This window comes from Eubalaena glacialis, chromosome 10 (assembly GCF_028564815.1).
Source record: "Eubalaena glacialis isolate mEubGla1 chromosome 10, mEubGla1.1.hap2.+ XY, whole genome shotgun sequence".
In the NCBI taxonomy this organism is placed as follows: Eukaryota; Metazoa; Chordata; class Mammalia; order Artiodactyla; family Balaenidae; genus Eubalaena; species Eubalaena glacialis.
The window spans coordinates 70,255,889-70,269,548 of NC_083725.1; the positions used below are offsets into that span (position 1 = coordinate 70,255,889).

A 13,660-nucleotide genomic window follows, 5' to 3' on the forward strand; every position below is an offset into this window, starting at 1 on the left:
AACTCTACCCTAGCCTGGCCAGAAGGAGCCAACCTGCCCTCTCATGTCCTCTCCTGTCCTTGGGGTGCATCTCAGCCACCCCAGGGGTTGGTGGGTGTGTCCCAGGGGTGTGTGGACCCAGAGAGCCTCAGCAGGGAGCAGGCTGGGGACCATGAACAAGGCCTGGGCCTCACCTCAACCCACCCCTCCACAGCCGTCCAAGGGGACAGCGAGAACCAGGTGCTGGTGCTGGTGGAGCGACGGAGGTGAGCTCTGGCTTCCCTGAGGGGCTCTGAGAAGCCTGGAAAGTCTGACAGGCCTGGGAGCGGTGGGGCAGGGGTAGGTTCCCAAGTGACTGACTCCCCGGCCCAGGACGCTGTACATCCAGGGGGAGCGGCGGCTGGACTTCACGGGCTGGCTGGGAGCCATCCAGAAAGCAGCGGCCAGCTCAGGGGACACGCTGTCGGAGCAGCAGCTTGGAGACTCAGATATCCCGGTGATTGTGTACCGCTGTGTGGACTACATCACTCAGTGCGGTGAGCCCCGCCCCCGTGGCACAGGCCCCGCCCCTCCCCACCTCGAGAGACTTTTACCTCCTGCCCCAGAGGCCAAGCCTCGCCTTCCTGGGATCTCTCTGAAAGCCGTGAGGCCCTCCCCTTGACCAATGCTCCTGGCCCCTCACATTTGGCTCCGCCCCCAGCTCAGCCCCACCCCTCTCCAGGCCTGACGTCTGAGGGCATCTACCGCAAATGTGGGCAGACATCAAAGACACAGCGGCTGCTGGAGAGCCTGCGGCTGGACGCTCGCTCTGTGCGCCTCAAGGAGGGCGAGCAGCACGTGGACGACGTCTCCTCGGCGCTCAAGCGCTTCCTGCGAGATCTGCCCGATGGGCTCTTTACTCGAGTCCAGCGCCTAGCCTGGCTGGAGGCCTCAGGTGGGCCCTGCAGCCCGTGCCCAGCCTGAGACCAGGCCAGTGCTGCTGACTTGTACACTCTGATCTCAGTTTTCCCTCCCCTCCCCATCATGCACTTGGACTAGGCATGCCCCAGTGGTGGGCTCCAGTCCTTCTCCCTCCTTTCTTCTTATTCCCATTGTCACTCTATACAGAGCCAGGGTCCCTTGGAGAATTCTTTGTCTTTGCTGCATGGCTGGCCTGATTTGACTTGGAGAGGGGCAGGGAGTGGTGTCACCTAGGATGAGAGGCAGGGCAGCCAGAGGGGTGGGACAGGGGAGGTGGTTACAAGAGGGTTCCTGACCTGATCCATCTCCCCCCACCCAGAGATTGAGGATGAAGAGGAGAAGGTCTCCAGGTACCGAGAGCTACTGGCGCGTCTGCCCCCAGTCAACCGGGCCACGGTGAAAGCCCTTATCAGCCACTTGTACTGGTGAGAAGCGGCACTACTGGGGGGCTGGGGTAGAAAAGACTCTTCTATTCCCAATCTGGCTGACTGTTCTCCCCTGGGAACCAGGTGGGCCTGGGAACTGAATGTTGCCTTATGATGTGCTCTGGTCTTGGACACTGTCTCCCAGCTTACTTCCTGCAGGGTGGGAGAATAGAGGCGGTTTCAGCTGGCGGACAGATCTCTCAGTTTCCCAGCCCTACTTCTCCCCAGGACCCAAGACATGGCCAGAAAGACTGTCCCCTCGTCTCCTTCACTACTTGTTCTCTCTGACTGGGACCTTCCCTGGCCTCTCTCCAGGGGCCATTCATGGGCTTGTCAGGAATTGGGAAGGTGAGGTGGGGAAGTTCTGGGCTGACTCCTCAAGGCTTCCCTCCTTCCCTGTCCAGCGTCCAGTGCTTCTCAGACACGAACCAGATGAACACGCACAACCTGGCTATTGTGTTTGGGCCCACACTCTTCCAGACAGATGGGCAGGACTACAAGGCCGGCCGCGTGGTGGAAGACCTCATCAGCCACTATGTGATGGTGTTTAGTGTGCGTCCCCAGCCAGTGGGCAGTGGAAGGCAGAACTCAGCCCCTGGGCGGCAGTGACCATCTGTCCCTGTCCCTCTCCCTTTCCCAGGTGGATGAGGAGGAGCTGAGGAAGCAGCGGGAGGAGATCACTGCCATTGTGAAGATGCGTGTGGCTGGCACCGCTAGTGGGACTCAGGTGAAGGACAGGGCCTGGGGTGGGGGACTCAGGCCAGCCGCCTGCACCTGCTCCCCAGGCCTCCAGCTGAGCCCTGTCTCCCCACAGCATGCCGGTGACTTCATCTGCACTGTGTACCTGGAGGAAAAGAAGGCGGAGACAGAGCAACATGTCAAGGTGAGGGCCAGGGACCTAGAAGCTAAGGGGCCGGGAGAGTCAGGCTGGGCTGGGCACAGGCTCAGATGACCAGGGGAGCACAGCTTCCATGCTAAGGGGAACCCTGGTTTGGGACCTGTATCTGGCTGGTGCCAGGGCCTGTCTCTTTCCCTTCTCCCCACCTAGCTCATCAGGACCACTCAGACACCCCCCTGCATCCCAGGACTCCAGAGGACCCTGAGAGGGGTGGGCTCGGCCCCTGGATCACACAGCAGGGTTGTGGCAGAGTAGGGGCTGGGGATGGGGTAGGCTGATCTCCTCCTCCTCCTGGGTTCCCACAGATCCCAGCATCCATGACAGCTGAGGAGCTCACCCTGGAGATCTTGGATCGCAGGAATGTGGGCATCAGGGAGAAGGACTATTGGACCTGCTTCGAGGTCAACGAGAGGGAGGAGGCAGGTGGGTGACCACAGGATTGGTGCAGGAAATGGGGCGGCCCCAGTCTGTCCTCCTCTACCCCACAGTGTGCTGACAGTGGTGGCAAAGGGGGTTTTAGATGATGGATGTTGCTGTCATGCTGTGATCTCAGTGATGGTGGTGGTGATGTGCTGACAGGGGTTCAGGTGATGTGGCTGATGGAAGGGACTGTGAAGGGGTAGATGGTGTCGGCTATGGCGCTTTCTCAGGTGTCGGTGAGAATGGTGTTGCTTGCAAGGGTGGAGATGCTGAATTTGATAGTGGGATTGTGAGTGACAGCATTGGTGGTGAGGGGGGTAGTGGGTGGTGATGAGCATGCAGAAGGAGTGGGGTGGGGTGGTGCTGGTGGTGTGGTGAAGGGGCCATCGTGGTGAAGGGGAGTGATAAAGGCATTTTAGGGTGAAGGATGGTCTCAGTGGCAGTGGAGGATGAGGGCGTATCTGTTCATTTGTTTTACTGTTATTTGTTGAGTGCCGGGCACTGGGCAGGGGAGGTAGACACACAGTCCCTACCCTCTTGGGGGTAGTCTGGTATGGAATAGAGACACTAGTCCCATGATCACACCAGTAAACGCACAACTACAGCAGTGTTAACTGCTGTGAAGGAAAGGGCCACAATACCACCAGAGCTTTTTAAAATTTTCTATTATTCATTTATTTATTTATTTTTGCTGCATTGGGTCTTTGTTGCTGCGCGGGCTTTCTCTAGTTGTGGCGGGCGGTGAGTGGGGGCTACTCTTCTTTGCGGTGCACGGGCTCCTCATTGCGGTGGCTTTTCTTTCTCACAGACCACGGGCTCTAGAGCGCAGGCTCAGTAGTTGTGGCGCACGGGCTCAGTTGCTCCGCGGCATGTGGGATCTTCCCAGACCAGGGATCAAACCCGTGTCTCCTGCATTGGCAGATGGATTCTTAACCACTGCACCACTAGGGAAGTCCGTCAGCAGAGCGTATCACAGGGTCTTTGGCTTTGGAGTCCCTGGGTTAGGAGGTTAAGGAAGAGTAGGGGTTCCTTGGTGAAGAAGAGGGGAAAGTACTTCGAGGCAGTGGGAACAGCATGGGCAAAGGCCCTGTGGTGGCTAGGGACACCATCCTTTCAAGGAGCTTAAGATAAGGGCAGTGAGAGGTTGTGGCATGGGATGGGGCTGGAGATAGAGGCGGAGGCCTCCCTCAGGGCCTGACAACAATGCAAGTCCATTGAAGGGTTAGTGGTTGGGAGTTTGAAAAGATTGCTCCTTAACTGCTGGGTAGAGAGACGTGGGGAGAGGGGATGAGAGCACACAGCAGAGACTGCTTCAGAGGCCACAGTATTGGTCCAAGAAGATGGGATCATGGGCCAGGGTGGCTGCAAGGAGATGGACAGAAGCAGAGAGATTCGACACATGGAGGCTGAGAGGGAGGAGGGTTTGTTTCTGGCTTGGGTGGCCTAGGGGGTGGTGCCTGTTTCCCTGATGAGGACACACAGGGAAGATCACCGGCTTGGTTTTGGACATGTTGGGTTGGAGCAGGTTTGGTCCCGGCCACATGTGTTGGGTGTGGGAGGTGGTCAGGGCAGCGATGTGGCGCTAGGAGGCAGAGGGAGTGGACGGTGCCCTTGGGCACGTAGGTGATGTGTGTCCGTGGGCCAGCCCTCAGTGCTGTCAGGCCAAGTGGCCCTGGTGACGGTGTGCCCTCTCCCCAGAGCGCCCCCTGCACTTTGCGGAGAAGGTGCTGCCCATCCTGCATGGGCTGGGCACAGACAGCTACCTGGTGGTGAAGAAGCACCAGTCCATGGAGGCCATGCTGCTGTACCTAGGTAGGTGGTGTCCCTGGATGGGTGGTGCCTACAGGGTTGGGCAACCTGGTGGTGGGTCCCTCCATCCAGAGCTGGGGTGAGATCTGGTGGCACCAGGCAGGAACAGCTCAGGCAGAGGGCGCCAGGCGGGCAGGCCTCTTCGGAGGCTGGGGCAGGATGGAGCAGTTTCCTTCATCCTGGGACCCTGCCCTGGGTGTCTGTGTCTGTGGGCAGGGGGTTGGTGCAGCCTGTGCCCACTCCACTCCTCCCCCAGCCAGCCATGTGGGCGAAACCAAGCATGGCATGATGAAGTTCCGAGAGGACCGCAGCCTCCTGGGCCTGGGCCTGCCCTCAGGTGGCTTCCACGATCGCTACTTCATCCTCAACAGCAGCTGCCTGCGGCTCTACAAGGAGGTCCGGGTACGTGATCCTGCTGGGTCCTGCCCCGAGGTGGGCACCTGCACCCAAGTGTGCTCAGACACCCGAGCATAAGTGTCCCCCTGGGCCTAACAATGGGAGCATCCCCATCGCGGGGTCTTGGGGTGGCACAGCAGTTGGGGGGAGCTGTGGACTCTCAGAGACCCTCCTGCTGTGGCTCTCGGTGATCACATGGCTTTGCCCTGGAGCCCTACTAGGCCCTGGTACCTGGATGCCATCACATCAGGCGTGTGCTGCTCACCTGTGCCTGGTCATGGCACCCACAAGAACATGCTACGTGGTGACAGCCCCAAGTTGTGGCCTGTGCATGCCTTGTTGCTTTATAGGCCATACCCAATCCCGGCCCACTCCATGCCCATGCTGTCCACATGCCGGGCGTCCTCCCAGACCAGACGCCATCTCCGTCCTAGCACTGCCCCCGCTGCCCCAGCATACAAGCCACATCCCGCCATGCACCACTAAACACACTGTCCTAGCTCTGGACCTGGGCCTCCTTCTTCCGTAACCCTGATCCTCTATCAAACAGAGCCAGAGGCCATGGAGCGGGGCCCCTGAGACCGTGAGTAGCTGTTGGTCAACTGCCAGCTGCCTTACACCTCCTGGGGGCGAAGTGAGCCTAGTGGGAGCATGGGGACACAGCCAGAGCTCCTGGCCGTCTCCAGGCATGGTTTCCCGGCCTCCACCCTAGGGCTTGTGGCCTAGGCTCCTTCTCTTCATCCCCAACCCTATCCCAGAGTCCTTCCCCCAAGATAAGGTCCCCCATCAGTGCGATGCTCTAGACTTTTCCAAAAGATTCAGGGTGGAGGCTGTGGAGCCAGTTAATGGAAGCCCCTAGGTTTGAATTAGAGCTCTGATCTTCACCTCCTGTCACCCCTGGAACCACCCTCTTTCCAGCCCTGGAGAGAGTTCCAGGGCTATTAGAATGTCCTTGCTACTGCCCTTATCTTAAAACGCAAGAGCAGGACTACAGAGGCTTGTGGTGTATTCCCCAGCTATAGTAGCCTCCCGAGCTGGTCGCCAGCCTTTGTTTGCACACCCTGGGAGAGGGGAGTTCGTCCTCTCCTCCCTTGGTGCTGCTCTATCCCTAGAATGATACTGAGTATCACTGTTGAGGTTCAGCTGAGATCTGCCTCCCATGACACCCCTGTGGATCCCAGCTGTGCCTTGGGTGCCACAGAGTATAGATGCTCTGCAGAGACAGGCAACAGAAACGTGTTTCTAAGCCCAGGGGTCCAGCCTGAGCTCCTACCAGCATCTCCCGCCCTTTCTGCCCCTCGCGTCTCCTGAGGACATCTGGACAGACCTGGCTGCCGTGGGAGCCCAGCAGATAGAGCAGGACCCTCACCTCCCTCTCTTTGCACATTATACCTCTATTAATGCAGCCTGGGCTCCTGCTGACCCTTGTGGGGAATGCCTCGTCTTCTCTCCTTTGCCTCCCTCTGTGATCACATCCTTACTTCTGGGCCCATCCACCCCTCCAGTCAGTTTCCCTTGGTTCTGGATGCTATTTCCCTAGCCCTCTAGGGGTGCTTAGCCCCTTGAAATAGAACCAGACCATCAATGTGGGCAGGGAGGAGGGAGAATGGCTGAGGCACCTGGAAAAGCAGCTGCTGGTCCCTTGACATGGAGGAGAGGAGGCAGCAGAGCTAGAAAGAAGCAGATCTAATGTTTATCGAACCAGGCTTGGTGCCCAGCCTTTCACATACTGGGACATGTAATCTCACTACTGTCCTGTGTGGAGGGGTATTGTCCCTTTTTCACAGGTGAGAAAGCAGGCTTCAGGTGACTTGCCCAGGGCCATCTCTAGGTGGTAGCCTGGGACTCGAACCCAGATTTGTTAGCCTCAAAGCTTCAGCTTTTTATTCCTTGAAATATAGGAATCAAGGCCTCATAGCAAAGGCTGGTCAGCGCAGGGCTAGATGGTGCTCTCCCCAGTGGCAGCCGGCACCTGGTCTCACAGGAGCCCTGGGAAGATGTGTTTTGGCTACTGAGGTGTTGGTGATTCTGATATTTGCTAGCTTATGGGGCAACAGGACAGAAGATTTGAAATTGGGACAGTCCCTGGCAGTTCAGGCCATGTGAACACCCAAGCCTCGTCCTGGAGTCTCCCATTGTTAAAGACCCTGAGGCCCCTGGGAAAAGCACATTCTAGAAAGATCTTGGTTCCAGCAGAGGTCCTTGAGCGTCAAGGAGTGAACTTCATTCCCTGCCAGTGACCTTATACCTCGGAGATGCTGCCAACATGAGCTGTTTGATCAGAAATGAAGATTATATTGACTGACGCTCCCCTTGCCCCCCAAAGTCCCCCCCAACCTTCTTGTCTTGGCCATGCTCACATCATAAGCCTGCCACGTACACGCCACATGCACCAGTACCTGAGGAAGTAGCTGCCTGAGGGTTGTTTTTTCTGATTCTGAAGGAGCCACAGCCTGGCTTGACCGCCTCCATTCCCTTAATCCTCTCCACGCCCTGACTGCAACCACTGTTCCTGTCACACGCCTGGGCCGGCTCCGCCCACTCTGGATTCACTTTACTCCTTGCTTTTAGTTCTCTTCCCCTCACACCCACAGCCCGACTTCTTCCAAGCCCACTGTCTGCTTTTCATTCCCTCAGCCTGATTCCTTCTGTACCTGCAGCTCAGTTTCCCCCACATCCTTTCTCCTATCATGCTCAGAGCTGGATGTTTTCCACGCCTGCAGCCTAACTTCTTTTACGGTCTCTGTCTCAGTCTTTCCATTCCCGCTGCCTGGTTTCTTCCAACTGCAGTCTGATTTCTTCAGTGCTCTCAGCCTTTTGTCTTCCCTGTTTGCATGCAGGCCTCTTCTTTCTTGTATTCTCCCTAGACGTTGTTTCTCCCATATCAGCAGCCTGATTTCCTTATCTCTGCCCAGTTTCCTCCCTGCCTGCAGCCCTGATCATCCTGTGCCCGTGGCTCACCTTGTTCTGGCCCTCTTGGGCACATAGCTGTTGTCCTGCTATGTGCAGGAGATGTGGGGCTCCCCCATCAGGGGCTTGGTCATTAGGAGGACTGGGGGTGAAAGCAGGGTGAAGGTTCCTAATAAGCCCTTCTTAAACTATACCCCCTGTGATAGCACCGAAGTCTCCACTGATTCCCTAGGCAGCCCATCCTGTTGTGACCTCACAGGGAAGTCCACCAATTCCCGAAATTCTCCATCTCCCTGGCCATCCCCTAGTCATCCCCTAGTCCCCTCTTTTTGTTCCTGCTGAGGAGCCATGCCTGGGGGTGGCTGGGAGCAATGGTGGGGAACAGTAGAGGTGGCTCAATCTTTGACCCCCAGTTTTGGTTGTGAGTCCCCCTCCCCTGCCATCCACCCTGGTGTCCCTGTTGGCACCAGGGGTGCCTGGTGGGGGCAGGGTTTCAAGCAAGTGGCTCCCAGAGCAAGAGGAAGGCTCATTAGCTTGACCTCCAACCCACTTCTTCACTGGAGGTCATTGCTCCCATCCCCCTGCCTCTGAGCCAGCCTGCTCCTTCCAAGCCCAGACCCATCTGCAGAGGCGGGGACCAGAGATGAGCATGTCAGTGATCTGGTGCCCCTCCCCAATACATTGGTCTGTCGCTTCCTGCCCTAGACCACTGGGAAGTTCTTCCTGTGGTCTACCGAACGGCCATTCTGCTTCAGCTTGAGTCATTAGCCTTCACTTTGTGGAACCAAAGAGCCAGTAACTGCTCACCTCACAAGCCTTCTGTTCACACAGTCAACCCTGGAGCCTCCATGGGGCAGGGAAGGGTGAAGAATAAATAACCTGAGACAGACAGCCGAGGCTCTCAGCTCCTGTACACTCATTCAGTTTGGTGCCAAAGGGTGATGTGCAATGTGCAGACTTGTCCCTCTGCAGACAATCTGGATCAGCCGATGATATTGATACAGATCAGTTCTCGATTTGCGGGGCAGCAGGGAGGGACTGGGAGTCAACTGCTGTGGACATCCAGCTGCCTTGGGGACAAGGGTTGACTGTCTGATGCTGGGGCAGGGAGAGAGGCCTGGGGGCTCTGTTGAGCTAGATTGTGAGCAGGGAGGGCTTTGTCAGGAAGGCTTCCTGGAGGAGGGCTCCTGGGCTGGGATGTAGAGGGGCTGGGGAGAGGGGGGATGGAGGCACCCAGTTGGGAGATCTGCCCCAGTGCCCACCCTGACTGACTGAAGTTCCTGCTGCTTCTGCCCTCCCCCACCCAGAGTCACCGGCCTGAGAAGGAGTGGCCCGTCAGGAGTCTCAAAGTCTACCTGGGAGTGAAGAAGAAACTCCGGCCACCCACCTGGTGAGCTGGGGCTGGGGAGGTGGGTCCACAACTAGGGCCTGCGGGGCTCAGAACTGATGGGGGAGGCACAGCTGAGGGCTGTGAACTTGACAGGGGCTGGCTCATAGTTCTGAGGGTGTGGTCTCCCAGCCCAGCAGCATCAGCATCACCTGGAAACACATTAGAAACCCAAATTCTTGGGTACCACCCCAGACCTGCTAAATCATGTATTCTGGGGGTGGGGCCAGCAGTCTGTGCTGTCACAGGCCACCTAGGGGACTCTGATGCTTGCTCATGTTTAAGAACCATTGGCCTGGATTGAAATCCAGTTAGTCACTGACTAACTCTGGGACCTTTCTGTGCCTCACTTCCCACATCTGAGGAATGGGGAAAATAATGGCACGCCTGTTCCAAAGGGTGGTTGTATGGGTTTTTTTTTCTTCTTTTTTTAAGTGAAGTATAATTGATATGGTTGTACGTTTTAAAAGTTGAAAAGTGATGCATAGCCACTATTAACTGTTATTAACTGCAGTCACTAGGCTGGGGTTTCTGGCATTCACCTTTTACCCGCTGGCTGTGCCTGCTTCTCTCTGGGGGATAGGGCTGGGGGGTGGGGGAGCCAAGGCCCTGGGAGGCTGGCAGGGCTGTGAGAGGAAGAGGCAGCGGCCGGGATGTGCTGTGCCTGCAGAAGGACTTGAACTCTGCCCCCAGCCCTGGCCCAGGCTTCTGGGCTCTGTCCTAGGCTCTCACCCGGGCTGTGAGGCCTCTCTGGGCTGTCAAGTGATCCCACCTGCCCCTTCTCTGCAGCTGGGGCTTCACGGTGGTGCACGAGACGGAGAAACACGAGAAGCAGCAGTGGTGAGTGAGGGCCCCAGGCCGAGGAGAGATGGTAGCATGTCCCCCTTGGTTGGGTCCCCTCACTGTCCAGATCTGGGCCCTGCCCCCAAGACCCTGGGCGGGGGAACAGGGTAGGATATCCCTGCTCAGCCAGGCCCTGGCGGCATCCAGACCTGTGCCCCACCCTGTAGGTACCTGTGCTGTGAGACGCAGATGGAGCTCCGGGAGTGGTTCGCCACTTTCCTCTTCATGCAGGTACCAGGCGCGGGGTGTGGGGTGGGTCCCGGGAGGCCTCCATTACAGAGAAGGGGTATGAGTGCTTCTTCACTGTTCAGGCCACCGATTGCTTCAGGATGTTGAGTTGCTTTTAATCCACTTGTTCGTTCATTCTCACGTAAACCCTTCCTGGTACCTGCTCTGGTCCAGCCCTGAGCCAGGCATGCTAGAGACAAAGGGTGCAGACCCCTGCCCTCGGGTACTCACTCCCCACGTGGAAAGGAAAACAGACCCAGAAGGAGCCTGTTAGAGCCCAGTGCTGTGGTGACAGAGGGAAGCCAGGGACCCTACCTCGTGGAGGTGGTGGGTGAGGTGCGGAAGGCAGCAGGGAGGAGGTATCGTGGAAGCTGAATCTTTGGGGATGAGGGAGCGTTCACCAAGCAAAGGCGGGGGTGGGGCGGCTTCGAGGCAGAGGGAACAGTTTGCACACAGGCGTAGCAGGATTGCCCGACAGGGTGTAAAGGGAGAAGCCAGGCATGCTAGAAGTTGGCACTGGAAACGAAGTTGGGAGTAAAATCTCAGTCTTGAAGGCCATGCCAAGGAAGCTGAACTTGACCTAGTCGGCAGTTTGAAGGGAGAGTTTTAAGCAAGAGTGGTGTGCAGGGTTGAGTCTGAGTCTGAGGGTTCATTCTGGGTGCGGCGTACAGGGGAGGATGTGCTGAAGGGCTGAGCCTGGAGGTGAGGAGCCCAGTGAGGTAGCTGCTGCAGTGGGCCAGGTGGGAACAGGCTGGGGAGGACTCGAAGCCAGAGCAGGGCTAGAGGGGTGGGTTGGACTTAAAATAGGTGTTTGTTTGTTTGTCTTTTGGCCGTGCGGCATGTGGGATCTTAGTTCCCTGACCAGGGATCAAACCCGTGCCCCATGCAGTGGGAGCACGAACTCTTAACCATTGGATCACCAAGGAAATCCCAAAACAGGTTTTTAAAATGAGAGCTCAGAATTGTTTGGGGAGAAGGGAGACAAAACTGTACCAGGGCTTGGGCTGAGCTGTTTTAGCCCTGAGCTTCCTGGTAGTCAAAGTCTAAAGGGAAACAGAGCAGATTCTAGAGTTTTCTTGGTTCCTGGTGAAAGGAAGCAGACATGTTCCTCTAGAACTGTTTTCCTGGCACTGCGTTCTTGGAGCGGTTTGTTTGTGGACCTGGAAGTGAGGGTTGTTGAGTAACGTAATTGGCTTGGTTTTGCCGGGGATACAGTCATGTTCTCCTAACAGCTGCTTCTCATATCGGCTCAGATCAAAGCTGAGGGTTTCGCCTCAGATCATAGCTGGAGGCATTTCTGGGAAGGGTGGGTGGATCCGGAGCTGAGTGTCTAGGCCAGCGAACCGAGCCCAGGCCCCAACACCCCTCCTCTCCCCTGCTGCCCAGCACGACGGCCTGGTGTGGCCCTCAGAGCCCTCGCGCGTGTCCCGGGCGGTGCCTGAGGTCCGGCTGGGCAGCGTTTCGCTGATCCCCCTGCGCGGCAGTGAGAATGAGATGCGCCGGAGCGTGGCTGCCTTTACTGCGGACCCCCTTTCTGTGAGTGGCTCTCCGTCCCTGTGGGCAGGCAGCTGGGGACCTGGCTGGAGCCTGCCTTCCACCTGACTCACCTCTGCTTCTCCTCTCTGAGTGCCCTCCGGCCCTGTCCCTCCGTCCTCAGTGGGAGTCCTGACAGGCCCCTTCGGTTCACCTGGTTCACGGGAGACCCCTCTCTGCTGGCCCCTGGCCCCTGCTCCCTGTGAGTCTTCACAACGTGCTCATGGAATCTGGACTTCTGTGCCTTCCCACAGCTCCTCCGAAACGTCTGATCGCAGGTGGGACTCTGCCACCGTGAAGCCTTCGTGGGCAGACACCCTCATGCCCTACGTGCCTGGTGTGAGCCAGCAGGGGGCGCATGAGGAAGCCGCACCCCCAGACCCCTCATCCTGACTGCAGCCTGGGGTTCCCTGGCCAGGACATGGGGGGCAGGCAGCAGGGTCTGCCTGAGGAGGAATCCCTTACCTGCTCTGTCCAGGTGCTCAGCTCTCCTGGCCTGGCCTGCTCCCCGCCCGGGTCACACACCCTGAGTTTAAGGGGTTGGAGAGATGGGCATCAGTGAGGCACTCTGGCGGACTGCCATCCTTTCAGAGGCTCAAGGCCCTGGGGCCCCCGCTGGAAGGGAGCCCACCCCTTTGCCACAGACTCCAGAACAGCTCTAAAGGAGCACTCAGCTGGGGTGGGGAGGGAGCTCTTGGGTAAATGTATACAGGGCTGAGAACTGGACTTGGGGGACTTTAGCCCCCCTTCTGGTCTGGGCTTACTGGGAGGGCCTAGGCTGCCCGGTGCCCCTTCCCCACTTTGGGGACCTTTTGATAATATAAATATATCTGTATATTTTATCCCCTGGTGCTGAGGTCTATGATTGGTTGGGGGTTTCGGGTGTCCCAGGGTAAGAAGGGACAGGTGGACAGGTGGTCCAGAGGTGAGTGCCTTGGATCCTGAAGCTGGGGACCTGACCCTGCTGTCTCCAGTCCCTCAGCTGTTCAGATACTCTCCCCCTGCCCCAGACAGAGCCCCAGGCTGGCTCCAAGCTGTCCTCATTGTACTCCTGTGCAGCTGGCATGGGGATTGGTGGTCCTGACTCTGACCAGGACAGACCCCAGCTAGACTGAGTACCTCTCCCTGCTGCAGTCTGATTCTGAGCCAGGGGCTGGTTGCGTGGCACGTGAGTGACTCAGGGTAGCTCGTCATCAGCCCTTCTAGAGACACAAGGTCACAGAGGGAGTGACAGGAGCTTTATTAGGAAGAAGGTCCTCAGGTTACCCTTGGCTCCTGTGCACACCCCTTCAGAGGTGCCCTGCCTTGGACCAGGAAGCTGCCCTCACTGGCCACTGCCTGGCCATCTCCAAGAAGACAAGACCCTGGCAAGTGGGGAGCGATAACGAGCTGTTCAGAGACGAATTTGGGACTCCCTGGGAAGGTGCCAGATACCACATTCCGCCTCTGCCTAGAGCCTCATTACCAGCCTCTCTCCAGGGGCCCAGCGGGCAGACAGGCTGACCTCCCAGCCTCAGCCTCAGCCACTGGAGCTGGGCAAAGTGGGTGGGGGGTGGGTCCCATGACTTCTCACTGATCCAGTTCAGTGGGGAGGCCTGGATGCAAGTGGGGGTCTTGGTGGTTCCTCCAGGTTCCTTGTTCCTGTCTCTCGGGAAGGGGAGGTAGATGCCAGACTGGAATGGGTTCTCTGGCCGGCTTCACAGGCTGGGACTAAGCCCCCCGAGTCTCCCACTTTTGTCTTGCGCTAGGTGGGCTGCTCCAGGCTGGGCTGACCATTCCACCTGCAGCCAGGAGAAGACCCTTGTTCAAGTGCTCAGGGGCTGGAATTCTTCCCTGGATCTGACCTTGGACTGACCAGCTAACCCTGAGGCC

At 57.8% G+C, this 13,660-nt stretch overlaps 1 protein-coding gene across 6 annotated transcripts in view; it reads left to right on the plus strand.

Annotated features, from left to right (window-relative positions):
* Positions 1-12,630, plus strand: part of ARAP1 (ArfGAP with RhoGAP domain, ankyrin repeat and PH domain 1) — a 62,835-nt gene extending 50,205 nt beyond the window's left edge. For 2 of the 6 annotated variants that reach the window (XM_061201298.1, XM_061201296.1), the window contains 16 exons: positions 194-245; positions 352-515; positions 701-913; positions 1,259-1,364; positions 1,769-1,916; positions 2,005-2,091; positions 2,179-2,247; positions 2,568-2,685; positions 4,381-4,494; positions 4,748-4,893; positions 5,438-5,470; positions 9,105-9,187; positions 9,974-10,024; positions 10,195-10,258; positions 11,642-11,791; positions 12,043-12,630. In XM_061201298.1, coding sequence (XP_061057281.1) covers positions 194-245; positions 352-515; positions 701-913; positions 1,259-1,364; positions 1,769-1,916; positions 2,005-2,091; positions 2,179-2,247; positions 2,568-2,685; positions 4,381-4,494; positions 4,748-4,893; positions 5,438-5,470; positions 9,105-9,187; positions 9,974-10,024; positions 10,195-10,258; positions 11,642-11,791; positions 12,043-12,060 — 1,616 coding nt within the window. In that variant the 3' untranslated portion in view covers positions 12,061-12,630. The other 4 variants (XM_061201295.1, XM_061201294.1, XM_061201297.1 and 1 more) reach the window with 3 other exon arrangements.
* Positions 12,631-13,660: the final 1,030 nt, after the last annotated feature.